Source organism: Strigops habroptila, chromosome 3 (genome assembly GCF_004027225.2).
Source record: "Strigops habroptila isolate Jane chromosome 3, bStrHab1.2.pri, whole genome shotgun sequence".
In the NCBI taxonomy this organism is placed as follows: Eukaryota; Metazoa; Chordata; class Aves; order Psittaciformes; family Psittacidae; genus Strigops; species Strigops habroptila.
Window position 1 is genome coordinate 66375650 of NC_044279.2, and position 25497 is coordinate 66401146.

A 25497-nucleotide genomic window follows, 5' to 3' on the forward strand; every position below is an offset into this window, starting at 1 on the left:
CCCCATCCCTCCCATGCTGTCCCCACTGTGAGGAACTTGCCCGGTGCCAGGCTGGAGATGGTCTGATCCCAGTCACCCCACAGCGCTTATTTTTCCTATCCACTCCTTAAATCTGCCAGGTGCCTTCTTCATCCCCTACCTCATCTTCCTCTTCACCTGCGGGATCCCCGTCTTCTTCCTGGAGACAGCACTGGGGCAGTACACCAGCCAGGGAGGGGTGACGGCCTGGCGCAGGATCTGCCCCCTTTTCGAAGGTGAGTGGGGTGAGCTCGGTGAGGGGACCACGGGAGCCCAGGGAAATGAGCAGTGGTGCCTCTCCCCACACACATCCGCTGCCCACCCAGCATGGGAACCCAGCATGGGAGGAACTGAAAACATACTACTATTTTTAAGTCGATGCTGTTGAAGTCGACAGGTCATTTTCATGAGTTTACAGATGGCTTAAAACCTTAGTAGTGGAAGGTGTCATCTGTCTTAATAGTTAGCAGTCAGACCCACTTCTAACAGCGTTTCAGCACAGTCATCCAGCCTCAAGCCACTTACCATGATTTCTCTGAAAGTCTCAGTTGCCTCCTCTCCATGTACCAAAGCTTTTGGATACTCCTCCAGCACCTCTCAGAGAAGGTGTGTGGTGTTAATATAAAAACTTCTCAAACAAAAGTGAAAAGGGATAAGGAAATAGAATAGAAAGTGAATTTTGATAGAAGAGGTTGTTATTCAGCAGGTGGAGCACCATCATATGTTTCTGTCCCTTTGGGTGGCTTTCAAGCATAACCTGCCTATCCCCTGCCCAGATTCCCTCCTGTTACCGCCCTTTGACCACAAAAGTCTGTGGTGGGGCAGCAGGAAGAGGTGTTCCCTAGGGCCCCTGCTTGTCCCTCACAGTGCAGCATGGTGGGCTTTGGGGAAGGGATGATGGCTCTGGTGGTCACCCAACTGGCACTCATCCACCAGTGCAGTCTAAGTGCAGAGCAGCAGACGAAAGCGTTGCATGAGCATGTCCCAAGGGGAGTCCTGCTGCCATCCTGAGGCATGTGGGTCACCCGCCTTTGGGGCTCGCTTTCTGCAGGAATTGGCTACGCTTCCCAGGTCATCGTCATCCTCCTGAACTTCTACTACATCATTGTCCTGGCCTGGGCCTTGTTTTATCTCTTCAGTTCGTTCACCATCGACCTCCCCTGGGGCAGCTGTGACCATGAGTGGAACACGGGTGAGTGTAGAGCCCCTTCCCAACCCTCCACTGGAGGTTTCTTACCATATTTCTTTGGGAACATAGAGAATTTGTCTCAGACTCAATGTCAATGAGTGTTGATGCTGGGGATGGAAAGGGAGGACTTTTCAGGTTATCTGGTACTGCAGCCACTGCTGCTTATGCTCCCTCTCTCTCTGGGCCTCTCCTGAAGGGAACTGCATGGAGCTCCAGAAGGCAAACTCAACGCTTAACGTGACCAGTGAAAATGCCACCTCCCCTGTCATCGAGTTCTGGGAGTAAGTAAAGGAAAGCCCTGTACCCCCCTTTCCTCCGGGACAAACCTTCCCCAGGCAAGGAACAAATCCTGCAGCAATATGTCCTATTAACCTGTCCTTGTCAGAAGAGGACACGAGAGGAAGCTGGGCAGGTCAGAGTGAAGGCTCTCAGGGGCAGCAACATCAGTCAAGGTTAACTTCACTGGGCTCATGGTGCTTGTGTAGAGCTGTGCTGGCATGTCTCAGAGCCATCTGACTTCGTCCTTCTCTGATGCTGTATTCCTCTCTCTCTGGACCTTTTGGGCTTCTTGGTCTCACCGACTTCAGTGATGGCTAGCTGACTGTGCAAGGCCTTACCTCACCGATGCTCTGTCTCCTCTGGCCCCTGATATTTCATTTATTGTCTTTTTATACCTTATTCCTCCTCTGCAGTTGCACTCTGCCTTTCTCCATCTGTGCTGCTCCCTTCCCTGCCTCCTCCCTTGTTCCTCATTATCAGCTCTGAAGTTCCTCATACAGTTGTTTCCTCCTGCAATGTAGGTGAATTGGCTGCATGTTTCCCATCCTGAAGCTTTGATTCAGACCTTGCCTGGGTGCAAACCTCAATGAAGTTAGTGGCACTCCCTCAGGGTACAGTGGCCATTACCCTATGGTTTGGATTACAGTTTATATATCTGCTGGATTATCCGTTGCTCTTCTTTTGTCCAGAGCTTTGTGACCCATGCAGTCCTTCACCTGCCTGAGGGCTGTGTCCAGTGTAACCATGCTCAGGACATGGGCGCCAAGGCTATAGATGGGAACGTGGTGAGATCTGGGTGATCCAGAAAGCAGCAGCTCTGCAATGGGGTTTTTGTCTGCATGTTTTGCAACTTGTAGCGTGTTCATCTGTTGAAGAGAAGACCTTAAAGCCCTGAGATACACTGCACGAGTCCATGCTGGTGATGCAGCAGGTGGTCAGTTTCCTTTGAATCCGTGGTACTGTGTGATACCAGCATGTTCCCAGGAGGCTCTGGCATGGTGGGTGGTGGCTTTTGTATGTGGGCTAGTTTTCATCTTAAAAATAGAAAAAGAGGTGATGTTTTCACTGTAGAGTGACTAATATGCAAACTATCCTCAGGAGAGAAGCTCAGCAAAATGGAAATGAAGTGCTAGGGTCAGCTTCACACTGAAATTTGCTCCCTCATTCTAATTTTCTCCTCTTGTGTTAGTTACCCTGAGGTACAGAGTAGCTTTATTTCTGGCATGAAGGTATAGGCCTGTTTGCTTGGCATCCCTCATTATCCTCAGCATCTCCTGGGAGAACAGGCCCAGTTAAGCACTGAGCCCTGGCTAATAGACTGTGCAACTAACCCCTCTGCTGCCACCATGGATTTCCCTTGTGCTTTTAGACGGATGGAACACTCTACCCTCACAGCACCTCCAGGGCATCCCCTGCTCAGCACAGGGATGCTGTTTTTAAACCTTACTGTTTGTTAATTTTCTTTATTTCCTGTGTGCTCCCTGCACCTGCACTCTCCCTCTGCCTGCTGCTCACATGTGTTTAGATGATGGCCCACCTTAGTCTGCTTTTCTTGATGCTGGCTGCTGGAAAAGTTGATGTTCCCATGACGGCTGTTCCCATCCCTGTATAACTGGAGAATAAACACATGGGACTGGAAATTTCCACTATCCGTTGCTTCTGATGCAACATCTGTTCTTGCCCTCCCTGGGCAAGGAGATAGGAGGTCACTGTTCCTTGAGATGCACTGACCTGCCGGTGGGCTGATGACGTGCTTCTGAGGCCTCTCCTGGCTGAAGTACAGTGCCCAGTTAGTTATGGTCCACTGGCACCCGTTCCCCACTGGTTACAGAGTCCATGTCCTCAGGAGCAGGCAAAGAACAGCATGACAAAATGTATCTTGTGGAGCAGCATCATTTTTCCAACCCTTCTCTCATTTTCTCAATCTACTGCAAGGCTGTGGGGCAGGCAAGGAGGCAATGTCTTACACTTTGCTTCTCCAGGAGTGCTACCTTTTATTATGGAATAACTGCTGGCTTTTGCAGCAGGGCAGGCATTGCTGCTGGGCTCCAAGGTCCAGGGTAGTTCATGTCCCTCTCTGTCTGTCTGAGGCTTGGGGCTTTGGGACTGCACCATGGTGTTTCCATGCTCAGATCCACCTGTGCAGTGTAGGAGATGTAGGAGGGTGAGTCCTTACTTCTGTAAGCGATGAGGAAGATTTTACATACACATGACATGGAAAGCTGCTATATGACCAGGATGAGATCATAAGACCTTAGCCAAACAAAAGTCCATATAACCCAGGATCTTATCTCCACACTGGCTGAAAGAGGATGCCCAAGTTGGCATTTTTTGACTGTGCAATGGGGATTATTGTGGCCTTAGTGGGGTCTTAGACATGCTGCTCTGAGCACTGAGGTGAAATACGTAGCTGCTCCTAAAGACAGAAATGCACTACGGAGAATGGGTTGGGCAGCGTTGCTGCTTGGGTGGTCCTGATGGATTCTACATGGTAAGTGCAATGTGTCATTCGCTTTGATGTTTGAAACATATCAGAAATGTAGGTGAACTTTGTAAGGTGCATGGAAAAGTTGTGGGCAGAGCTTACATGTCCATGTGCTGCATGTTTTTGCAGAGAGCTCTTTTGCTAGAGGGCAAGACAGGTGAAGGATGGGAGGAGGACAGGAGAATCAGAATAGAATCATAGAATTGACTAGGTTGGGAAAGACCTTTGAGATCATCATCATTATCCCAGCACTGCCAAGTCCACCACTAAACCATGTCACTGAGGGCCTCATCTACACAGTTTTTGAACGCTTCCAGGGATGGGATTCGATCACTTCCCTGGGCAGCCTGTGCCAATGCCTGAGCACCCTCTTGGTGAAGAACTGTTTCCTACCACCCAATCTAAACCTCCCCTGGTGCAGCTTGAGGCCATTACCTCTTGTCCTATTGCTTGTTACTTGGGAGAAGAGACTGACCCCCACCTCACTACAATCTGCCCTCAGGTAGTTGTATAGAGCAATAAGGTCCCCCCTGAGCCTTCTCTTCTCCAGTTCCCTCAGCCGTTCCTCATACGACTTGTGCTCCACTTCAGACCCTTCACCTGCTCCGTTGCCCTTCTCTGGACCTGCTCCAGCACCTCAATGTCTTTCTTGCAGTGAGGGGCCCAGAACTGAACACAGGATTCCAGATGTGGCCTCACCAGTGCCCAGTATAGGGGGATGATCACTGCCCTGGCCCTTGATTCCTCTGAGTTTTGCAGCTTAGACCTGAGTCTTGTTAGTAAGTCAGCTCTTCTCCCACGGTCATCAGGTGCTGTGGAGGTGTGGTGACAACCAGCGTGGTTGGGAACATCAGTGGCCAATAACAGTGACACCTGGCTGTTCCTTTGCTTCCCCCCGACGCAGGAGGAGAGTGCTAAAGATTTCCGATGGCATCCAGCACCTGGGCAGCCTGCGCTGGGAGCTGGCTCTGTGTCTCCTGCTGGCGTGGATCATCTGCTACTTCTGCATCTGGAAAGGTGTCAAGTCCACAGGCAAGGTGAGTCCTTGGTTCACATCAAGCCTCTTTCCTTGATCACAGCTGGAACCCTAGATCTGCTCACCTTTTGTACATTCGGAGAGTTCCTGTGCATCTCCTGGGAACCACCCTCTGAATAAGCTGGCAGGAGCCTGTGGGGCTCAACTTGCAGCAGGAGTGTTGGCCAGGCTCTGTGTTTTGGGTAGGAAAGAATGCGAGTGCTGAGACACCTCAGAGCATTGACTTCCAAGACATATATCCTCATCTGGTCTCTCTCCATGACTGGCCCAGGAGATCCTGCAATCTCTCTATTTACAGGGTGGTTGCACCTTCGTTTCCCTCCCACCACAGTATGAGCAAGTAGCATGTTTTTACCTCTGTTGGCAAGTGCAGCTGGGAAATCTTCAAATTCATTAGGTAGTAATGAAGGTAACTCTGATAGCCTCAAAGCCCTCTCTGCCCCATCATCCTGAGAATCTTCTTTTTCCCTTGTCCCAGCTTTTCCTACAGTTGCTTGTATTCCCCAGCAATAATGGTGTGCTTTTTTCTTTCCCCACACCAGTCACCACAGATGTATTTTCAGAGGCATTCTGAATGCTTCTGGGAAGGGTTGGTGTGACTGCTCAGGTCCATCCCGTGCTCCCTGTATTGCAGAGTGTGCCATTGTCATCTGCACTCACCCCATTACTTAGTTTCTGCTACCACCTCCTCACCCATTCCCAGCCAGTTTTGTCTGGAGCCAGCAACGACAGATGGAATTGAAAAGATTTAGTATGTTATCTAAATGGTGTCTTTGCATGCTTTGGACAAGACATTATGTGTGATGAGGTGTAAATTTTAGCTGCATCCATTTCCATCAAGTTGATAGCATGAATGTTAGTAGTTACTCCTGCTTCCAGAATGGTCTGGGATTATGAAATATGACAGGAAAATCAAGCAGCTTGCAGAGATGATATTTTCTGGTTTCCATGGAGTAAAATTAGAAGAAAAGAGCAACTGCTTGCTGTGGTGGCCTGGTAAAAGAAAGCAGAGGCAGTCTAATAACAGCAAATATGATACTAAGATACAGCAAACATAGTGTGGGAAGTGCTGAGAACAAATTCAATCTATTTTGGATAAAAGTTCTACGTTAAATGCAAATACTTTTTAGCAAAAAGGAGATCTTTTCTTTGGTGAGATCTTTTGTTCTTGAAAACAGAAAACTTCTTTTAGTAAAGAAACAGTGTCCATGGGTTTATCAACCCTCTTCAAATTTAAGAATCCAACTAAAATGATGGCTGTGGGTATACAATCCCACTGGGGAAGAGATATACCTTAGTCCTGGGGATTTGCTTGTGGAGGGGCAAACATCATGAGCTGAAATCACAGAATCACAGAATGGTTAGAGTTGGAAAAGACCTTAAGATGATCTAGTTCCATCCTCCCTGACATGGGCAGGGATGCCTCGTTAAACCATGTCGACCAAGGCTCTGTCTAACCTGGCCTTGAACACTGCCAGGGATGGAGAATTTACCACTTTGGGCAATCTGTTCCAGTGCCTCCCCACCCTCACAGTAAAGAACTTCTTCCTCATATCTAACCTGAACTTCCCCTGTTTAAGTTTGAACCCATTACCCCTTGTTCTATCACTACAGCACCTCATGAAGAGTCCCTCTCTGGCACTCTTATAGGTCCTCTTCAGATACTGGAAGGCTGCTCTGAGGTGTCCATGAAGCCTTCTCTTCTCCAGGCTGAACAGCCCCAATCGCAACAGCGGTTTGCATCCTCTGATGTGAGGGCTGCCCGACCCTGAGGAGCACTTGCAGATGCAGGAGGTTGTCACAGATGGAACCACTTTGCTGAGGCATGTGGATCAGATGCAAATAAAACCCTGGCTGTTGTTGACCAGCATGTGACAGAACGATCACACTGATCCCGGCAAGGTTCCTAGTGATGTAGTTAGTGCTAACAATGCCTGAGAAATAAAAAGATTGGGTCTGAGCCAAGCACTGAGTAATATCTCATTGGATCCAGATGTTCCTGTTGTTAGATAGAAGTTTGACACTTTTAATCCAGCAAAACGTTCTCCAAATTCAGGCCTCTGGTCTCAGTGCAGATGTGACTGCTGAGTGAAAAGCCTTACATGCTAGTTTGTGCAGGCTGTAAAGCACACAGGACGTTACCAAAATGTGAATCCAAACCATGCCAGACAACTACCAGTTTGTATTCTGAGCTCCTAAAACTGATGTTACTTAGAGATCCAGCCAAGAATGTGCAACGTGGCATCCTGGAAGACCGTGCGCTAGGGTTCAAAGGCAATGGGTTGTTTTTATGATTTTTGTTTTTAATCTTGCTTTTATGATCTGAGAAAGATTAAACTTGCATCCTGTCATTTTCTGAAGGAAGAATTTGGTTGTGTGGTAAATACAGGGATGATTATTAAACTCGCAGGACCTGCAGATTTAATTAACTGTCACTGAGAGCTCTAAATCAGAGACTCCTTGAAAATTTGTGAATGAAATGAATGATGGTGTTTGCCTGTGTTGAAGGACGCTGTCCCTGCATTCCTTCAGTGTTCAGAAGGATGCGGATGGATCTGCTCACACAGATATCTCTGGCAATCATGAGCTCCAGTAAGGAGGTGTTTTTCACCAACCTCTGTGACACTGCCTAAGGCTGCCATGATATATAGAACAGGGCACATTAAATGCATAGAAAATCTGGAGCTGCGGGTAGAGATGATAATCTACTAGTGTGGTTTTTCAAGGATGGGATATCTCTCAAATCCCTCTCTCCTTCCCCATTACAAAACTGAATCACTGAAGAGTGTGTCTCTTGACTTCAGGGAGTACTTTCATTGCAGTGTCAGGTGCTTTGGATGCTTATTCAGATGGAGTACATTGGAGTAGATCCAGAAGAAAATCTCTTTTTGAATCACTACTCAGATCATAAGGATTACCCAGGGGCAGGGTGAAAGTGGCCGTACTGTCCAGAGAAATCATACACTTCTTCCTAGTAGGACCTCCTCTAATGCAGAAACTGCTCTAGCTGTGGCAGAGCCTGCAACCCCACCGGGGATGGTCGGCTTTAGGTGGATTTTGAAACAACTCATTCTGGATGGATGGGCAGGTGTGAGAAACAGATCATTTCCCATCATTACACTCTGCAGTTCCTCCAGAGATGAGCTTTAGCTCTCTGGAGCATAACTGCCAAAGCTAAGAAAAGAACTGTAGGGTAGCATTCAGGTGAAGCGTGCTGATGCAAATCTTCACTCAGCACGTCCACACAGGAAAAACCTGAAGGAGCAACATTTCTTTTTTGGCCTAGCATGATACAACAGATTGAACAGCTTTTTTTCAAGGTGGTCAGTAAGTCTTGAATGTGAGGGAGCAATGCAAAAGGATTAATGACATTACTTGAATTGCTGGGGAGGTTGCGTGAGCCCTGGATATCAGTTTGTGTGGGAAACACAGACGTGGTGGTGTTATGGCACCCTTCAGCAATTAACCTCAACAGTCGTGAAAGTACCCTAGTAATCCCCAAATTGAGTGCTATATTTACCAGAAGTTGAGACCCTGAAAGAATTAGCTGATACTGGCCTGCACCATTGCCCCAAGGGATGTGGCTCCTTTGCTAGGTGGATTTCAATTCTACCACAGTAAGTTTGCATTGCTTATGGGGCTAGCAGCATCAAAACCAAGAGGACATGGATTAAAGTTCCTTTTTGGGTCTGCATCCTTGGTGGCAAGTCTGAGACACACTGCCCTGCTCTGCTTGAAATGCCCATGTTGAGTAATTGAACGGGGGTCAGTCAGACCCCTGGAGCAGGGTCTGGATAGCTGATAGGACTTAAAAGGTTTTCTCTGTCATACCATGTCATACCAAAGGTTTTCTCCAGACAAACCATAGCATGTCACAGGTTTCCTGGGTGCATTTTGAAATGCATTTTTTCTACCACAGGCAACAGCTGTGTGCTTGGTGAGGCAGCCTGCCCCATCCCCTGCCTCTGCCCATCATCCCAGCCCAGGGGTTAGTGCTGTGCTGCCGGACGCTGCTGTGTGCTCTGGCCTGCGCTGCTTGCTCACACTTGTCCCTTCGCCCTCCTCACAGGTGGTGTATTTCACGGCCACGTTCCCATACCTCATGCTGTTTGTTCTGCTGATCAGGGGAGTCTCCCTGCCTGGAGCGTTCCAGGGAATCCTCTTTTACCTTTATCCAGACCTCAGTCGCCTTGGGGACCCCCAGGTAAGGTGGAGGGGGGGACCAAATGGCTGAGTTGTGCTTACGTGGATGCCTGTGGCTGTTCTCTGTCCCTCCTTTTACTTTTCTCACTCTCTTTCTTTCAATTTCTTCTTTCCATCTGCTTTTTTTCTCCTCTGTGGGCATAACGCAGGGGCTGTGATATTGGTGTATACTCTGACAGTCACCATGCTCTCTTGTCATCAGACTTCACCCATTCTGTTACCGTATTTTCTAGCCTGAAAACTCAGTTGAGACTGAGTTGCCCAGGAGTATGGACAGAGAGATTTAACCCTTTGACATAAGCAGTGCCTGCTGTTCCCCTCCTTTCTTGGGGAGACTCCCTTGCTGCAGAGGCAGAGGGTGCATAGGTACCACTGCGCCATGCCTGCAGCTTGCAGGGAAGAGCCCTTATTCGGGCATGCTTGTTCTGGCTTCCCTGGGATGCATGCTGGGTGCATGGATGGTGGGAGCTGTGGCATGCTGCAGCAGCAGTCCCTGGGACCCATCCACCCTCCTCGCCTCCTGGACCCTGTTGAAAAATTCCTGCCTGTCTGATGGGAGGGTCAGCGCCTGACTGCTGCTTTTAATCTCTTTGGGACAAGTTCTTCCATGTTAAATCCCGGCTCCAGCTGAGCTGCTGTACCAGCCTTTGTGTGAAGGTGTTTCCAAAGGAGATTAAAGGGTGCCTGCCTGGAAAATAGGCCAGCAAAATCCTTTGTAACCCTAGTAACACTTTCTGGTCTAGCCCCAGTGCTGCCCCAGTTATTAATTTTGTGAATGGGGACATAAATGCTGTGGGAGGAATGGCTCTGACTGATCCTGCCCCTCCCCAATGGAGGAGAGAGGATCCCTGCTCCTGTGGGTGAGGGTAGCAGTGTGTCAGGGGCTGCAGGGCATCTTTGGATCCTGACTGTGCCACCGTGTATCTGTGCAAGTCAGTTTGACTTATGGCTTCCGATCCGGGGAGCTAAACATGAGTGTCCGGTTTCCAGCTCCAGGAGATCTGGTTTTTATCAGAGGAGGACTTGGAGTTCCTGCTCAGCTTTCTGGAAGTCACTCTCAGGCCAAGGCTGAGCCTGAATGTGGGGTGAAAAGCCTCATTTTACAGTGGCGGCTGCTCTCTTGCTTCCTTGGTTCGCCTGTGGACAGGAGGTGGGTAGGACAGATGCTACCTTGGTGTGAAGGTGCAGCAAAGCTTGGAAGGTTGGTGAGGACAGGTCTGTGTTTGCAGTGTTTGTGGCTCCATTTGTGCTGATGAGGTGCAAAAGACTTCTGAAATGAAATAATGTTTTCAAACGGTGCTCATTCACTTATGAAAAGTCCTGTTGTTACTGTGGCTGTGTCACCCAGGGGACTGAATTAAACCACTTCAGGCATGGCATGGTTTTGCTGGTACTAGCTGTGTCCTCATTAGGTTCGTCCTGGCAAACTTTCCCAATTACAGCCTGAGCTTTAGAAGTACAGCTTCCTTCCAGCCTGGAAAATGCTAATGCGCTAGTGCAAAGGCAAAGTAACCCTTCAGAGCAAGACGATGGCTTATTCTCGACTGGGGGAGGAAAACTTGCTCCTCCTCCCCCAGCTCCATCATTCCCTGATGAATGTACTTCTGTGGGAGAAAAGCAGGAATCCGTAGCAGCATTGCCTTCCTCCAGTGTGCTTTAACCATCCTGCTGAACCAGGGAGCAGGGCTTGAGATTTCTCTTGTGTTTTCCCATCAGAAAGGGAAGGGTTAGTGCCTCAAGCCCCACACGTGTGTGGCTGTGCCCCCTCTTGCTCTGTGCAGGGACAGCATGAGTCCTGCCAACCTATCGGGGCCAAGTTGATTGTAATGGATTTGTGCTCAGAGGACAACAAGCTGTAATTGTTTATCCACAATCCTGCGCTGCCTGGAAAAGCAGAAGATCCTTTAGTGCCTGGGGATGGATCCTGGGAATTGAAACAAAAAAGTTAAAGATGATACCCTCTTTAGTGTGAGCCTTATGATAGGGCATCTCAAGGGGAGGTTTAAACAAAGGGCAAACAATATACAAGGGGACAAAATCAGAACTCCGTTAAAGTATATGAAAAACTAGGTGAAAAGAGGGGATGAATTATTTAGCAGATTCTACCAGGGGAGCAGCAGCAGCTGAAGTGTGATTAAGTGTCCGAATATCAGACTGGTGTGTGGAAATCATTGCTTTTCACCTGCCAAATGACCTTGGACAGATCTGGGAAATCCTGCCTACGAGAGCTCAGGCTAACAGATTGATGGTGGTCTCTTCTGGCCATGAAGTCTACAATGCCCTAAATCTTTCTGTACCTTCATTTTATAAATCTATGAAATGCTTACCATTAAAATGGTAAATAAAATTCATGTGATAGGTAGCTTAGAACATACAGAGAAACTACTAAAGTCTTGAATAATGAAGTCCAGTTCTGCTCAAATACAAGCGGATAACAGCAAAACCACCAAAGAGATTATCTATTTTGAACTGTGCGCTCCCAAACTAAAAAATTCCCGGAAGCAACCCCATAGTTTGTTTTTTATTTGTATAATATTCAATATTACAATGTTAGCATGCCAGCCATTACCAGGCCCAAATTTCTGTCCCCCTCCTTGATTGCATTTTCTGTGCTTCAGAAAGTTCTTGTTTATTTCATAGAGTGGGTTGTGTTTTAACCGAAAGGGGGTCCTGGGGTTGTTCACCATTTCCACTTTTGATCACTCCACCCTTTGCAGTTATCTTTGTGGCAATTTTATCAATTGCTTATTTCACTAGGTAACCCTGGAGATTTATGAATGTGATTAAGGAGCGGGATGAACAGCGTGACCCACTGGTGGGAAGCTGAAAGAAAAGGAATTCAGAGTAGAAATAAGGTTTAAGTGTGGGAAACTGGTAATTAGAAGAACTTTCTTCAGACACTGCCATGTTCTCTGTCACTTGATGCTTTCATACCACGACCAGGCACCATTTTAATAGACATATTCAAAGAGGAGACTGATGGGCTTGATGCAGAAAGTGCCAGCTGTGTGTTTGGGTTTGCTTGTAAGAGAAGAAATGTAATGGTCTCCCTTCACTCTGGTATCAAGTCTCAAGTGATTTTAGCTATATTTCATTAGATTTAATGAGTGAGAATGGAGAAAGAGTTAAATTCAGCATCCCCTGAGCACCTAACTCTGCCCAGCAGAGGACACCCTGACTAGCTCTATGCAGCTAAATTCAAAGCATTTACCTTCATCCAACTTCCTCTTCTCGTTGTCTCTCCATCTCTCATCTGCACTACTTTTCACTTAACCTTCCCTATGCTCCTCTCATTTTCTTTAACCCATTTCCCTGGTGGTTACTTCTTGGAGCACTGTTTGCCCCTGCAGAGTCCCTGCAGGCTCCTGCTTCCCGATGGATGTGGCAAAAAGGGGAGGCAAGACCTGAAGATGCCCTCAGCAGTTTGTGGGAGCAGTCTGCTGTGCCTGTGGCCAGGGAAGGAGGTGGTGGGGTCCGGCTCATGGTTTGCACTGGAGCAGCTCTTGTGGCTGAGGCTGCACTGAGGACAAGCCCCTTGGGCCACCATGGGGAGGATGGGAAGTGTATGCGTCTTGCAAGGCTGTGACCTGGTTAACCATGTGCCCCCATAGCCACTCTGGGGAAGGGGTCAGAGCCCCCAGATCCTTTCCAAGTTCAGGTCCCTCCTCCTGCTGCTCCACAGCCAGCAAGAGCTGCTGCTTCCCAGCAAGAGGGGAGGGCGACTGTGGGCCTGCTAAATATTATTTGTTCCCCTTATTTATTATTTTCCCAGCAAGCCTTTAACTTGACCCTGTGCACTCAATCTGTGCTGTTGCCAGCCCCCTGCTTCCCCTTTCTGAAGGCGAGTGTGTTTGTTTTCGTGCTGGAGGGTGACCCATTGTGCCTGTGTGTGGATGCATACGCTGGCATGCTGCGCTTGCTCCCACCATGGGCCCTCACACGCCAGCCCTGGAGAGGGTCTGCAGAGGCTCTGTGGGGCCAAGCACCGCTGTCTGCCCTGCCTGGGGGCAGAGGGCATGTACCAGGCAGCAGAGAGGGAGAGCTTGTGGCTCCTGCAACGTGCTGGAGGGGCTTGGTGCTGGCATCCTCTCCTCCACCATGCTGGAGCAATCCATCTGTGCGGGGTGAACCACAGCTGTATTTACCTTGTGGTGCTTCCTTCTCCTCCCACACCTCTCGCCAGCCCTGCTGGGTCTGATCTCAATGCTGACATAGCAGGGAGGCATAAAGCCTCCTCTGCCTGAAAGCAGCAGGGCAGGGAGGACCATAAAACCCGGCTTCCCAGGCAGCAAGGAGCATCCCTCTTTTTGCCCCTCCTCACATCCTGGGGCAAGCAGCTGTGCTCTTCGGGATGAACCAGAAACCTGTTTGTTTTCTTGTCTGTTTAAACAAACCCCAGCAGTGGGAGGTGTGAAACATCCCTATGGGTCAGCAGATGCCCCAGGGTGTGGAGGTTACATGAGGTCGGTGCTCTCTGGCAGGGCATTATGGGGTCTGGAATATGGGCACAAGGAGATTAACCAGAGAACAAAGCCCGCACTCCCAAGGAGTCCAAGGATGTATTTTCTGAGCAGCTCGGGCTTGGGAGTGGGAATGTGATGCTTGGCCAGTTGTAGGGTGGGCAGAAGGACCAAGAACTGTTTATGGCAGTGATTCATTCCCTGCCTCTTCTCTCCTGGGGTAAATAAGGACAAAGGAAAGCATTGGCCTGGGCTGTCAGCGCAGTGGTGGGCTCCTTGCAGCAACTTGCACTGCTGTGGGATGTGGACTGGCTCATTGGGCTGGGGCCTGTGGGCCAGTCCTGAATGAAGGGGAAAAGGCAATAATCTGGAAATGATGCCCTGAGTGTTTTGAGTGTCTTGAGGTGAAACTTTGAGAATCAAGATCTCCCTTTTCAGGCTGGGCTGAAGCCATGTGTTTGCATGGTGCAGCGGATGGATGGTGGGATGTGTCAGCACCGCAGTCTGACTTGTGAGCCATGATGCTGGGAGCGAAAGAAGTGCTGGTTGAACTGCATCTCAATACTTAGGTGGTTTTGGCTCTCTGCTTTGCTTTACACCAGCTGTGGACCTCCACACAGCACGTACCCACTCCGTGCTGTATCATCTTTGCTTGCTGATGGGGACAGTTTGGCGCTTCTCAGCATGGCACCTGTGTTTGATGTATGACATACACTGGGGTTTGATAACGTTTTGCTCAAATATGGCCTTTATTGTTACTTGTAAGTGCTCTGGGATCTTCCTAAGGAAGGATCTGTTTCAGTACAGGGGGCTATTAAATTCCAGTACATGTAATAAAGCGAATATTGCTGAGAAAATTAAGGGGTGAAGGAATATGTCCTCTTATAGGCCATAACCATCTTGGATAACTGCAGCTAAGGTGTGAAGGCTTTGACTAAAAACAGAGAGTAGGAGGTTATTACAAACTGGTGTAAACAACATGTTCAAGGAAATTGAATTATGAATTAAATATACTGGATGGCTTAGAAAACTGCAGACAGCAATCAAATCAAAATACCCCTGCTGCCAATGTGCCAGCAAAATCTGAACAGGACAAGCTTTACCAGTCTCTTTGGGAGCGGTGGCTGAAGAACAGCAGCACACGTTTATCTGCAGGGGAAAGAGAACTGCCTGACCCCAGGGAGCCTCTTTAGTCAGAGTGGAAATATTAAAATAATGAGAGGCTGTTGATCAGCAGCACAGGAGGGAAAGGAGGAGTCTTGGAAAGGCTGAAAACACATTTCTCTGAGTCACTGCATGGAGAGAAATGAGCACAGGCAGTGGGTTGTGGGAGAAAGGTTTGGGTTGCTGTTTTCTGAAGTGAGTGGTCTGTGTAGCCCCTGTGAGCCCATGAGGCCCATGGGCGGTGGTGCTTCTTGTGAGAGGCTGGAGGAGGCTGAGGCTCCTTCCAACCCCAGTGATCCTGCAGTCCTGGGACGTGCTGCCACTGCTGGGCTCTGTCACTCGTGGGTCAGGAGCACTCACAGCATCAGTTGTTGCAGTCCATTGACCCCTAAGCAGTTTGGGAACTGCCGGGGGGTAGCAAGGATGCAAAGGTGGCTTGGTCTTTGGCCCAAGAGCTGCAGTAACCTTTTAAAATGGGAAATAAAGTGCATGCAGCGTAACTGGTGCTCACAGTTATGCTAAGTAGGATCATAGGCTCTGTAAGCCAAGTTTAGCTTTATTTACAGTTGCAGCCACAGGCTGCGTTGCTTCAAAGGGGAGCATATGCTAAGGTGGGTCTTGTATTCCCTAAAGAGACAGCCCTTTGGGGCTGATATCCCACGCAGCCCAATGTGCACCCCATGGGTGTTGTGTTGGGCAGGGCAGGCAGCGGAGCAGGGAGCCCACAGACCCCACGCTGGTCTCTGCTACACAGTCAAGGGTATCACTGGGTTTTAGAAATGAGCCACTTCATAAACTGCAAGAGCTGTGGAGCCTTGGTGTCTTGATATTTGCCTTCTACCATGACTGGAAAAGTATCCGTTCTTTTCCTGCCCCTGGGATATTTCTCACTTCTCTTGGTTATGTGATTTATCTGATATTTAGCACTGGTTGAGTCTCCCTCCGCATAGCTTTATGCTCAATGGGAATGCTGAGTTCCTGTCTTTTTCCTGTTCCCTGGCTGTTGTGAAATTCATAGGTAGTTGGTATCCTTGAGGTTTCTACCAACTGTTAAATCTGGTTGAAATGTTCTAGCAAACATGGAGTTAGACATTTTGATGGCAAAAGTCTTATCTTCACCAATTGAACTATAAGGGTTCCAAAATGCATGAGAAGGTGTGATTTGAGGTTGAATTTGATGAAAAACCAAAGCTCTAGCAATGAACAGGAAAATGAAAAGTAAACCTAAGAAAACATTTCACCCCAATCTGTGCAAAGATGCTTAAATGATTGATGCAAAGGTGTCAGCTGGTCCAGCTCACATCAGACTGGATGTTGTGCCTAAAAAATAGCTGGAAAGTGGAGGCTATGCCCTTACTGCCCCTAAGCACAGTGATGCTTCAGGAATCAGTTATAAAAAGGGCTTTGATTCTTTTTCTAATCTTTCTGAAATGCATACGTGAACTAATACCCTGCTCTTTAAAGCCATATCCCCATGCAGCTCCTCAAATAAGGTAAAGTACACTGAGGTCAATTACTTTTTCAATGTCCTAGTGCCTCGAACTGCCCTAGCTGTCCCAGTCCCACTTCATCATCTATGTCTTCCCATTCTACAAACCAGAGATCTGATCTGACTCCCTGTGAAACTGTGAGCAGAGCTTCCATGGGCTGAAGAGAAGGTGGTGAGGCTGAACATTAGCTGAGTTGCTTACAGGATAGTCAGGGAGAGCTGTCCCTTGAGCTAAAACCAGAATTTCCTCCAGAAAATCACAGCCAATGGAATTGTGACATTCCTTCATAAGGCCCATCAGCCTAGGAAGGAGAAGAGCTAGATACGAAACATAACCTCTCACCACATGATTGCTCTTGGGCCAGTATGGAAGAGGAAGGGCAGAAACATGCATTAGTGAGGGTGGCCTGAGCAACAGGAGTGGTTGGGCAGGTGTTGCCCAGCTGCCCGTTGCCTCAGGACATGAGGTCTTGGCTGACTGGTACAGTTGTGATTTGGAGTCATCAAACCCACTGTAATGCTTTCCATTGACTTCTGTTCTTCTCAGAGGGCATCCTGGGGCAAGGCTGGTGTTTGTCCAAGGGCTCACCAGCACCCCTACTCTGAGGAGGGAGGATATAGCCAAATGGAGACTTCTCTCATTAAAGTTGTCCTAGTCATACTTCTCTTCTGCTTTGCTGTCCTGACTAGCTTCTCTTTTGTCTCTAGAATGTGGCTACCCTTCAGCACTGGTTGACTGATTGTCTTACCTCTATTTTATAAACCCCTTAGGAGTAAAGATCTTAGAAAACTGAGGGTTTAATTAATAATCTTTGTCATTGCGCCATTCCTCACTATTAGCTCCTGCTTTTGCTGTTCTCTGCAGAGGGCAGTGGTGGTGGTTGCATTGGTGACTGCACACAGCTAGGCTTTCAGATCAAATTTGGCATTGACAAATGTCAGCCTCAGAGCACTGGGATGTATTATTGACAGTGAGAGCGAAGCGGAGTTCAAAGATGCCTCACGGGACTAACAGCATTCTTGTAATGTTTTTAGGAGCTGTCTTTTGCAAACAGCTCTGTTTATTTCTAGTACTCCTCCTCCCCAGTTAATTTTCTTTTAAGTTTTGGGGCCTTTAAATTAGGTCTTGGAGAGAAGGGCCACTACCAGAAGCTGTATGTACCCATGGCACCCAGTGGAAGACCAGGCTTGCCTAAATCAAATTCCCCTCCTTTGCTAGCAGATGGCTCCTTCATCTCTCATGGGAAGTGTTCATCTAGTCTTTTGCTGCCAGGAGGCACAGTGTTCTGCAGATTTGTTCAAGGAAGAAAGAGATGATGATGAAGAGCTGTGGGTTTGCAAGGGTCCTGGTGCATCCCTTCCCTTTGGCACTCTTAGCACCCACTGGGTGCCTCCCTGAGCAATGTAGCTCCTGGCACTGTATAACCTGCCCCTGGAAAAGGCTTGTCTAAATGCTGAGTTTTGCTGACCTCCCCATCACTGGCCTTTCTGCTGGTTATGACAGCCCGTGAGGCTCTGCCCCTTTGCATCCGTGCAGCGTCTGTGCTCTGTGCTGGCCTTGTCTTCTCACCTGTGTTTGCATCTCCCTTGCAGGTCTGGATGGATGCAGGCACTCAAATCTTCTTTTCGTATGCAATTTGTCTGGGATGCCTGACAGCTCTGGGCAGCTATAACAAATACCATAACAACTGCTACAGGTAACTGGAGCACGGCTCTGCTGCCTAGAGCCTTCCCCTCCCTGAACATCAGCGTGCACAGGCTGGTGAACTGCTGGAGGCTACTGGCCTTCTGAAGTGTCGTTTTCTGTTTCTACTCAAGGCATAAGAAAACTCTTTTCAAGTTTTTCCTCCTGAGACCCAGCTCTGCTTTCTACCCAAGGGAACTTTCTGTCATTGCCATGGATGACAATTTCCTTCTTCCACACCAGCTGAGACCCAGCAAAGACAAATTGTTTTCACTAGCTTTGTGACCCCAGCCCACACCACAACCTCCCCTATTATGCAGTGCATGAGTGGCCATAGGGGAAGCAGAGCTGTGAGATCTAATGGCTCTAGACTGGAGTCCTTTCACCTTGTGATTTATCCTTCCTAGGTTCATGTCAACCTAATGTCTTGCAGAGCTGTCAGTGCTCTGGGTTCCTGTGTGCAATCTGTGGCCTACATATAAGTCTGAAGATAGGATTTCTGTTTCTCCTGTACTGTCCCTATGCTGGACTGCCCTTGAACAGAGATGGGCCAGGTTGCCAAATAGAATCAGGCTGTCAAGTTGAAGTGGTCAAGTGAAAATAAACTCACTTTGCTGCAGGGGTATCCAGCATCAGGCATAAAAGGCTAGTGTGAGTGGAAGAGGTGACCTCTAGGTAAAACTACCTCCCTCCCCACCCTTTCTCTACTGACTGTGTTGCTCCTGGCACTGGGTTCTCCTCCCAACTTTTAAATTCAGAACTGTGGTTGTTGCCACAGAAGGTTCAGGCAGACCACTGGCTACATGGTCTTTGCTTGGTGTCTTTCTCTTCACCTTAGAATTTCACTCCTGTTGCAGGGAAGTCTCTTCAACAGTGGCTGGGCTGAGACTCTTCTTCCTTTTCATGTCCCTTCTTCCAGCTGCAATTTTAAGAGAAAAAGCTGTAGGAAAAGAAGAAATAATGGATCTGTCTCTGGCCTGCTGCATGTCCTAGAGCACTAGACCTTTGCATACCCATTCTACATGTGTAGCATGGAGATGATGATAGGGGCTGCTTAGCAGCAAGATTGTAAAGAGGTTCTATAACTGCAGATAGGAGATGCTATAGAAAGGGGAGAGATGTCTGTTCACACACAGACCCTCTATGCAATCTGGCTTTGCTAGGGAATTTGTTTTTAGTTTTGGTGTCAAACCTCCAAGCAGCTTGTTCTCCGGCATGGACTCAGTTCTAATGAGTTGGTCCTGTGCTCTGCAGCCTTGGTTTGCATGGGAAGACATGACCAGGTTTTAACAGGACAGAGGGACACCAGCATGGTGCCCCACTCACCCCAGGCCAGAAGAAGCCTTTGGTGACCTGCAAGAGAAGAGGATGTGGGCAGGAGGGGCCGTTGTTTGTGTGGCAGCCACCCAAGATGGCACCAAACAGCACAGGCAATTTCTCTTTCTGGGACAGTAGGAGCTACCTGGCTTCCTTTCAGGGGAAAATCTGGAGAGACCTCTTTGCTCTGGCCATTCCCGGCATGTTACCCTCCACCACAACACCCCTTCCCAACTGCCAGGTGAGAAGCAGCTTCCAGCCCATGCCTTTCCAAGGAGGGTTTGGCCTGTCATGCATACATCCAGGGGAAAGAGAGAGAAACACTGGGAAGGAAGAAGAACTATTTGAAGTAAACGGGAATTTGCATAAAATGGCTGAGGATATAATTTGAGCGGAGAGCAGGCAGTTTATAGCAACCTGAGAAATGAGGTTCTGACACAGGCTTCCCTTTGGGTTAGCTGAGCTTGGTGGAGTGTGACTTTCCTTACCAGCCAGGAGATGTGTGGGGACTCACCCTGCAGGCCTCTTTCAGTCTCTTCTGCCTTAGAAACCAAGCGCAAAGGCAGAGCAATGGTGTTAGGTGCTGTGCGGTCCTTGACAATGCAAAGAGCCGTACTTTGGAAGGAATAATCTGAATTTGTATGGGGTAGGGGCTCTGTGTGAACTGCACTGTCTCTCTAGAAATGTTTGCAGACCATGAATAGATCTGGTTAACGCGCAGGGAGGAGCATGAAGCTCCAGAAATTCTCAATGCCTAAAGACTGGCATGGAAAATCACACTGGATTTGCAGAGTAGCATTTAATAAAGTCAGAGCAGGCCATGAAATGCCAGAAGGGGTGCGTTCAGTTTGGTTCAGAATATCTCAAAAAGATGCTGCAAATGTTATTGTTGTCCCCAGGGTTGCAGTCACAAGAGGACTAGGGAGACTGGAGCGTGAAAAGGAATTGGATAGATAAGAGATGTTTAGTTTACCGAGTAGATGGATGAGAGTGAGACGAAAACAAAGACAAAAGGGAATAGATCAGAGAAAATACATTGGGTGTCTCTGTTAATCTTTTTCTCATAATGCAAGGACCAGGAAATATCTAGTAATGTTGAGAACCAAGAAGATTGTAACTAATCTGAGAAATCTGTTAAGGAAAAACCATGTCCCCTTCTCAGACAAAAATAATCTCCGATAGTCTCTGCTACAGGAGAGACGAAAAAAGAAAAATATCAGGCATGTAGATGTGTAGCAAGACTATCTCATGAGCCAGAAGTTTATGTGAGGAATGCATCTTTATGCTGTCCTTGGACAAGGCTTTCCTTGGGGCTCCTGCTGTGTTGCCCACCCTGGGGCATCCTCCTGCACCTCCTGGTGCTGAGCTGAGCTGTGAGGGTGCTTGGGAGAGGGGCCCTACTGTGGGCACAGCGGCTGCGTGCTGCCCTGGGGGGCTGCCCTGGGTGTGGGTTGTACCTGCACACCTGTATGTATGTCTGACGATGTGCCCCCTCCTCCCAGGGACTGCGTGGCCCTTTGCTTCCTCAACAGCGGCACCAGCTTCGTGGCCGGCTTTGCTATCTTCTCCATCCTGGGCTTCATGGCGGGGGAGCAGGGTGTGCCCATCGCCGAGGTGGCTGAGTCGGGTGAGTGGGACTATGCTGTGATGGGGCTGTAGGGGTGCTGCCACTTGGCTCCCCAGTGACAGTGGCATGCTTGCAGGGTACCACCCTTGGTGTTGCAGCTGCGGGTTCCCATCCTGGCAGGCAGCTCTGCTCTCTGCCTCCAAAAATCAGGGAGAAATGAATGCACACTCATGAAATATTAAGATGCAATGGCTGTGTCTTGAGGTTAATATAAGCAGGGTTAGGGTCAGTCAGCTTCTGTCTCTTGGTGGAGTTGTGAGGTGCCTGCATGGCATATGCCCAGGCTTGTGCTATGCTCAGAGGCTTTCCCTGGCTTCCAGCCCCTGCGGCAGTGATGCATCTGGAGCTTGATGTGTCCCTTTTTCCTCCCTTTTCCCACTGACCTCCTCCATACCCAGAGGAGCCTGGGTTTCATGCACAGCGCTGGTATAACTGCAGCAAAAGGCTGCATGGTGGCAGGCTATGCCTTGGCTGGGTGGCTGCCTCAGGCAGGTCTGAGCCAACTGTGCCATGCCCCTGCCATGCTGTTGCCCACTCTAAAGCCCTTCTTCCTGCAGGGCCTGGCCTGGCATTCATCGCCTACCCTCGGGCTGTGGTCATGCTGCCCTTCTCCCCGCTCTGGGCATGCTTCTTCTTCCTGATGGTTGTTTTGCTGGGACTGGACAGCCAGGTAAAGGCACAGGTGGAGGGCAATTCCCTGCCAGACAAAAGCCACTGTCTCTTCGGAAGAGGCTTGAGCTTGGCTGAGGAGGGGCAGCAGGGCTGGGGTGCCAGTCAGGATGGGCTGATGAAGGTGGGATCTTTGCTCTTTGCAGTTTGTCTGTGTGGAGAGCCTCGTCACAGCTCTCGTGGACATGTACCCCACCATCTTCCGCAAGAAGAACCGCCGGGAGACCCTCATCCTGATGGTCTCCATCCTCTCCTATCTGGTTGGGTTGGTGATGCTCACAGAGGTATTTTGGGCTCAGAACAACTGTGTGGTGCTTGCTGGGTCTGAGTGCCCCCTGGTAGAGCAGTGGCACTCAGAGGGTGGTGGGGTCCATGCTGGGGCAAAGCTTGCTTGTGAGGCCCATTCTGCTGCACAGTGCCTGGCGGAGGCTGCCTTTTCCTCCCTGTGGCGTTCACATTTTCCCTTCCAGCCATCACCTCTTATGCCGGTCACAGTCCTGACACTTCTGCTGCTAAGACTGATAATTGGATCTCTGTGCAGCCTATGTTTTGGCTATAAATTTGTCTTCACATGAGCCAAACCTGCCCTGCAATGAAGGGTTGTAGAGACTCCTGAGAGCAGGGCAGCTACATGTCTCCATCAGTCCTTAAGCACAAGGGACATGGCCTTTGCTGTTGGCTAAAACCCCACCCCAGAGAGGAAGGTGCCTCCAGCTCTGGGGAAGATGTTGGGTTTGTTTCCTGCTCTTGCTGGAGCTCTTTGCCTGTGCCTGATTCCTCTCCCCTCTCTCCTTCCCTCCTTCCCTCGCCTTGCTGCCTACTTGGCCCTTCCCAGGGTGGGATGTATGTCTTCCAGCTCTTTGATTACTATGCTGCCAGTGGCATGTGCCTGCTCTTTGTGGCCATCTTCGAGACTCTCTGCGTCGCCTGGGTCTATGGTGAGTATCAGCTCAGGTGTGTCCCCAGCTTTGATCTCTGAGGCTCTCGCTAGGTCCGTCCTCACAATGCTGGTCTGCAGCTCATATTGGCAGTGGCTTCATAGTGCAAGGAAGACCTCTAAACCCTTGCTTTGGTGTCCTTGGACTCAGCTGGTGGGGGCTTCCTCACAGCAATGCCCTGGGGGATCTGCTTTGCAGATATCCCTACTATGTTCCTACATGTGCCTGCTTTTAAGGCCCTTCTTTCTTGAGGACTTGGAGCTGGGTGGGAAATCTTTTCCCAAACTGTGTATAGAGGAGTCCAAGACCCTCAAATGTTTTTTGAGAGCTCTCTCTCAGCCTTGACATTCACAAGAGATGGGTAAACCCTGGATTCAGGTCCCAGCCTGGGAGATCACAGAATCGTAGAATCAACTAGGTTGGAAAAGACCTTTAAGATCGACAAGTCCAACCTTTACCCCAGGGCTGCCAAGTCCACCACTAAACCATGTCACTAAGAGCTCGGCCCTGCTGACCTACTGGGCTGTTCTGGGGCAAGATGATGTTCCACCAGGACAAAGACTGAAGCTGGTCATACTCCTGGTGAGCTCCCCAGCAGGGCTGTTGGCTATGGGGTACTGCCTCATCTTCTGGGGAGCACCCAAACAGCGGTGAAGCAGGGCACCAGACATGTCCTCCTCCCTTGGCAGCAGCAAGGCATCTTTCCTTTCTTCCTCAGGTGCCGAGCGTTTCTACGATAACATTGAGGATATGATCGGCTACCGGCCATGGTCCGTCATCAAGTACTGCTGGCTTTTCATCACCCCAGCAGTCTGCACGGTGAGGGCCCACAGGAAGAGGAGCTGTGGGAAGAAAATGGGCAGAGCTGGGTGCCTCTGTGATGTAGATACCCACATATATATATGGAGGGATGTGAATATGTACACAAGGTTATGTGACCTGTACTATGGAAGCCTGTTGTTCTGTGTGTTTGTGGCTTTGGTGGCCAGGCATGGGGCTAAACAATGGGGAATGGGGCCCAGCTCAGCAATGATAGAGGTGTCTGGTAGGGTGAGCTCCTTACACCATGCCCAGTGCCGCACATGGGGGCTGTCCCAGCAAAGCTTGCTTGGCTGGTGTCTCCTCTGTTTCTGTCCTGGGGAGCTCTTTGTTACCATGAGGCTCCGTGCAGGCGTGGACTCATCAGGAAGACCTCTCTTGGTTCATGGTGTTGATTTTCTTGCTCTTTTTCTCTTGGTCTCTTCCACATTGCCAGGCAACCTTTCTGTTTTCTCTGATCAAATACACCCCACTGACTTACAACAAGAAGTACGTGTACCCGTGGTGGGGAGACACCCTGGGCTGGCTGTTGGCCCTCTCCTCCATGGTTTGCATCCCTCTCTGGATAGCCTACAAACTCTCCACCATCAAAGGCTCCCTCAGAGAGGTGAGGCTGGTGCTCTGGGATCAGGACATGGGCTCTGCTTCTGTGTTGAAGTCCAGACTTGCAGGGGGATCATTTGTGTGTGGCAGGTTAATTAGCAAGGAGCCTAGAATAAACCAATTTAATAGTGCAATGCTATAACAGACTTGGGGTTTTTTAAGTTCTGCCTGGCTGGAGGGCTGCTCCAAGCTGCCTGTTGCCTCTTGGCACCCTTTGCTTATTGCTTCTGTTGCTTTGTAAGCACCATTAGGAAAAAGTTCCTTAGATGGAGAGGGTAAAGATGATCTCCAGTGCCTCGAGTCAGCTTGGAGGCTGCCCTTGACTGAGTCTGGAGGACTCGCTCTGGGAAAGTTCCAGATCCTATAAGCATTGTGGGCAGCTGAGTTTCCCAGTTTGTGCTAAGGTCATAGGGATGGAGTGGAGGGGATCACTGGGAGTTTGGAGTTTCCATTGCAGCCTTGGTGTCCTGGGGCTGCCCAGCTCCCAGAGCTGCTGTGACCCATTGCTGGCTACCCTGGATCAGCAAGAGGCAGGGAGGAGTGGGCACAGCTGCAGAAGCATGGCAGGGACCACACTGCATGATGTAGGGGGTAGTCCCTTATGCAATTGCTGTCCTAGTTGAAGTCAAACCCATGTGCACAGGGTTTCCCTTCGCAGTCTGTGCTGATGGAGGGGGTGTCCTGGATCTACTTGGACACCAACCTTTCTTTGGACTGCTTTCTAGCCCTGGCCTGTAGTAAATGCAGAACAGGTCTCAGATCTCTCATGTGCTCAGTGCTTGTCTTGGGACAAGTGAGTGGTTGAAAGACGAGTTTATTCTCTTAAGTTTCTGTAGCGCTGACTGTCCTTATCTGGGACATCTCTGGCATTTAGAGACCAGCTCTGCAGTCCTGCCTGCCTGTCTAAATGATACCCATAGCTGGAAGGGAGGGCTCAGGTCCCTTTGTTCTTGCAGCAAGGACCTTTTGTCCTTGCAGCTGTGTTCAATGCCTGTCTTTGCCTTCCAGAGACTCCGCCAACTCACCTGCCCACTTGAAGACTTGTCTTCCAGGTCAGGCATGGGACAGCCCCTTCCCTCCACCAGAGCTGACCTCCTGATGCTGACAGAGCTCGAATCTCAGTGCTAGGACCAGTGTGGCTCTCCCTCTCTCCCCCCAGGATGGTTTCTATACAGCCTTTACCACCTGCTGGATAACGCAAGGATTCCTCGCTTGCCAAGGAGAGAGGGATTTCTGGGCTGAGATCCCTCCTCTGGAAGATTCAAAGGGCTGAGGAAGAGGCTGCCATGGAGATGGTCTGTGTGGAGTTAGCAATGCACCTTAATCCTCTCTCTGGAGAGGGCTCTGAAGGAGCAGATCAAGCACTGGTGTTCCTGAGCATTCACAGCCTTCTGGTGGGCAGAAAAGAAGGACTGATCCTGGAGTGGAGAGTGTCAAAGAGTCTCAGAGGTGCTGCCCCAGTGTGGACTTTGGGAGCTCCTCCATTCATTCCATTAAATCCTTGTTTTTCCTCTCTA

The 25497-nt window shown here is 49.4% G+C and overlaps 1 protein-coding gene across 3 annotated transcripts in view; it reads left to right on the forward strand.

Annotated features, from left to right (window-relative positions):
• The window catches only part of LOC115604837 (sodium- and chloride-dependent GABA transporter 2), a 33677-nt gene extending 8180 nt beyond the window's left edge, over nucleotides 1-25497 (forward strand). For 2 of the 3 annotated variants that reach the window (XM_030478294.1, XM_030478293.1), the window contains 13 exons: nucleotides 120-254; nucleotides 1070-1210; nucleotides 1404-1488; nucleotides 4876-5008; nucleotides 9077-9211; nucleotides 17917-18020; nucleotides 20827-20951; nucleotides 21509-21621; nucleotides 21767-21904; nucleotides 22456-22558; nucleotides 23277-23377; nucleotides 23814-23984; nucleotides 24989-25497. In XM_030478294.1, coding sequence (XP_030334154.1) covers nucleotides 120-254; nucleotides 1070-1210; nucleotides 1404-1488; nucleotides 4876-5008; nucleotides 9077-9211; nucleotides 17917-18020; nucleotides 20827-20951; nucleotides 21509-21621; nucleotides 21767-21904; nucleotides 22456-22558; nucleotides 23277-23377; nucleotides 23814-23984; nucleotides 24989-25108 — 1604 coding nt within the window. In that variant the 3' untranslated portion in view covers nucleotides 25109-25497. The remainder of the gene's footprint in view (nucleotides 1-119; nucleotides 255-1069; nucleotides 1211-1403; nucleotides 1489-4875; nucleotides 5009-9076; nucleotides 9212-17916; nucleotides 18021-20826; nucleotides 20952-21508; nucleotides 21622-21766; nucleotides 21905-22455; nucleotides 22559-23276; nucleotides 23378-23813; nucleotides 23985-24988) is intronic. The other variant, XM_030478295.1, reaches the window with a different exon arrangement.